This window comes from Rhizophagus irregularis, chromosome 20 (assembly GCF_026210795.1).
Source record: "Rhizophagus irregularis chromosome 20, complete sequence".
Lineage (NCBI taxonomy): Eukaryota > Fungi > Glomeromycota > Glomeromycetes > Glomerales > Glomeraceae > Rhizophagus > Rhizophagus irregularis.
The window spans coordinates 3,363,505-3,367,334 of NC_089448.1; the positions used below are offsets into that span (position 1 = coordinate 3,363,505).

General features: G+C 27.4%; 1 protein-coding gene across 1 annotated transcript; it reads right to left on the minus strand.

Moving 5' to 3' along the window:
- Positions 1 to 240: 240 nt before the first annotated feature.
- Positions 241 to 1,869, minus strand: OCT59_013336 (uncharacterized protein; the record flags this gene model as incomplete). Its single annotated transcript, XM_025329676.1, has 6 exons — positions 241 to 348; positions 427 to 561; positions 641 to 721; positions 790 to 1,008; positions 1,100 to 1,474; positions 1,546 to 1,869. 6 exons carry the CDS (start codon positions 1,867 to 1,869, stop codon positions 241 to 243), a joined length of 1,242 nt encoding a protein of 413 aa, XP_025182696.1.
- Between the last annotated feature and the right edge of the window lie 1,961 nt (positions 1,870 to 3,830).

Consider the following 3,830-nt stretch of genomic DNA (forward strand, 5'->3'; position numbering starts at 1 on the left):
AACAATGTAATGTAAGTTTCGGTAAATTTACTAAAATGGTTAACGGAGGATTCTTGGCATAATGATTTACAAACATCATGTTTGTAAATCTATCATACTGTTGATCAATTTAATTACTAGTCCCTAATGTATAAATGTATTTTAATTTCTTTCTAATATAAGGATCTATCTTTATTTAAATATAAACCTAATTTTCATTATATTTGTATTGGTTATTTTAGTCTAATATTAAAACCAGATTTACATTTGATATGATAAAGGTTCATCTGGATAAAAAAAGAAAGCTATTGCTATGATAACATATGTGGCTAGGAATAAAACACCTTTTAACCAATTTGATTCACCATTCTAAAAAAAAAAAGTTGTTAATATTTACAATTTTAATTAATTAAATAAACGCGTAAATATAATATTATAATATTATACCTGAATGATATAATATGTCATTAAAACTGAAATGAATAATACAATAGTTTCAAATGATTTGAAATATAATGTCATCTCTTGACCCGTTACCCATCCAAGTATAACGAGTAATGGTGAAACAAAAAATGCAATATGCTAAAAAGTAATAGATAAATAATGAATAAAGAATTTGTTTTTTAATGAATCCAAAACAAGGATATTCAATTCATTTTACCATAGAACTACCGGCGGCAAGACTGATAGCAAAATCTAGATCAATTTCATCATCTGCTGCAGAACTAAGAGTTTGTAATAGCTATATATGAAGGAAAACTTACTTTGTTAATTCAGAAAAAAATAATAATAATTGAAGAAAATAATTACCTCCGAAGCTTTATTAACGATAGGTAATATAATTAAACCTATAAAGGCTTTGGTTATTCCAAAGGTGTGAACAATTCCTTCGATTGAACTAACTAGAAATTCAGAAAATGCTACAGCACAAGTCACAGTGGCTAATAATATTAATGATACAACAAGAGGTAGTTTTGGTTCTTTATCTTCTTTATGTGGCCTTTGAAATATATGCGAATGAGTTTTCAACTAAATAATAAATCAATTACATTTTACATGATGAATGTTGTTTTATGAGTTTGATAAAAAATCTTTATCGCATATGTAATATTGTACTTACTTGAAACACAAGATAAAGAATGTAAATTATCAATAAAACCATCGCTGTTCCGTAAGATAAGTATGATAATTGTTCGTTATGATTATTTTGATTAGAACCAAGAGAATGAACAAAAGCTGCGGGAATTATTAAAGCAATACATGCCAAAGTCATTAAAGATGAACTTGTTCGCGCGACAATTTGATTAAATTTTTGTGTTTTACTAGAAATTCCTACTCTTGTAAAACTTATTCCTAAAATTAATAATAAATTTAAAATAATTGACCCAAGAATCGAGTCCTGAACTACTCGTATTTGTCCATCTTTAAGTGCTGATATAGAAATAATTATTTCTACTGTATTACTGAAGGTTGCTAGTAACAAGTCACCAATTGTCTACAAAAATAAAAGAGAAATTATTTATACTATACAAGAAATTTAATTTCTAAATTTAATCTTTTAATTACCTGACCGAATCTTAGGCTAATGTCATCAATTGCATATTCAAATATTATGGCCAATGGAATTATAGCCAAAAAGTTTAGAATGAAAACCCAAGCATCATTCCAGTTAAATGCATGAGCAATGTATCCAAGTGGTATAAAAACTAATAATAAAGCTATCCATGGAGTAAGTATATAGAAATAATGCGTTTCTAGTAATCGAAATGAAGTAGAAGTTATAGAAAAAGTATGTGATACTCGTAAACCCGGAGTTGATGGTATCCAAGAAATATTTGGGCTTTCATTTGTTATACTAAAATTACTATTGTTTGATTTCCTATTTGCCATATTATGAAAGAAAGATTACGATTATTTCCACAATTTGTACGAAAAAATATTTCGAAAAAGAAAAATTTAATGACCTAAAGATATAAAGATAAGTAATTAGGTTATATAGTGCAGATCATCCGAATTTAACCTATCATGATAATCCTCCGAATGAAGATCATTTGTAATACATGTGAATTCATTTTTAATTTTCCCCTCAAAAAAAAATAATTTAATGACATATTTACCAAAAAGAATCTTCTATTAATTTGGTATCCAATTATGTAATAGTATTAAGACATAACTTGAAAATCAATGTGAGAACAACTCAAACATTTCGATCGACACGTCACATGTAAATCGGAGAATAAATTGATGATTGTCATGTATATTTATAACAAAATTTGGTTCATACTACTATCTTACTGTATTATGTATATCACAGATTTCACAGATTTAAATAAATTTGATAACAGTTAGGACCCCGAATGTGCAACTTAATAACGTGATTTTTGCTAAATTAATTCATTGAATGATATTATTGACTTTGATAAGCTGAATTACTATATATAGGAACGATGTTTTGATTATGGTTCATCCATAACTTAATTAACTACCGAATCAAACCAGAAAGTCGTTCATTCTAGCCTAGGGATTGGAACCGTCCAAAAAAACCTTAATCTGTTAAAAACCGGTTAATCGGAACGTTTAACTGGATAATAACCGGTTAAAGATATAAGTTTTACGTTTAACGCGTTTATAAGTTTTATTTTGCCCATTTGAATATTTGATAAATCTATCGCAATTTTACTCTTAAAATTATGCATCATTTATGATAAAAACATATTTTTAACTTTATTCATAAATATTTGATAAATTGTAAACACATAATTTATGAATATAAATACTAGTAGAAATGATAAAATTGAAATAACGAAAACGATTGGTTGTTCTTAACCTATTTTCTCTAAAAAGACTTTATAGATAACATTTCAAGTATTAATTATGATATTTATTTACCTTATTATGCTAGCAACTTAAATACTTTGAGTTTCTTTTAATAAAAAGAAGATTGTTGTCTTGATGACTCAGATTGAGATTCTTATATGTCTCTATAGTCAATATTATCCATGTTGTATAAAAATAAAAAAAAATAATTTAAAAAAAAAATTTCGTAAAAAATTGAGCAATAAAAAAGTTTCAATCAGTTTATTTTTTTAGCTAGCCGTTAGCCAATATAGGAATATCGGAGATATAACAATCTTTCATATTTAACCGGCTAAGTTAACCGGTTAATTATTCGGTTACAGCTGTTTTCATAAGACCTGGGACAAAATAAATTTTTGAACCCGACCGCCGACCCGCCGATCCGGTATTTTTAGCTGGGCACGTGATCCAGATTTGATAGTTTGATTTGTAAAATAAATAACTGATAACAACTGAACCGGAGTACTACTCTTCTAGTAATAAAAAAAAAAAGTAATAAAATAAATAACAACTGAACCAAATCGGCAGGTCGGCGGTCGGGTTCAAAAATTTATTTTGTCCCAGGTCTTATGAAAACAGCTGTAATTTAACCGGTTCCAATCCCTATTCTAGCCAATACAAGCCTAACAAAGTCAAAATTCAACTTAATTTTAAAGTGGATTTACGTTTCTATTTACTTTACGTATATATATTAGTCTTGTAAATTATATATAGAAGTTGGAACCGGTTATAAATTCAAATATATGAAACCGGGTTTATCCGAAAATCTACCGGTTATTCGGTTGAAAACCGAACTTATTTATAGTCACGTGCTATGTAGATAATATAACCGGTTTTTGGAAATATAACCTCTAATTATATATATACTTGTAAAAATATTTTTATAAAAGCATACTTCATTTCCATTGTTGGTATTACAACTATTACATAGTTTCGGCCAGCATTATCCAAAAAGAAAGATCTGAGCATATAATACTGTATAATATCGGGTATTA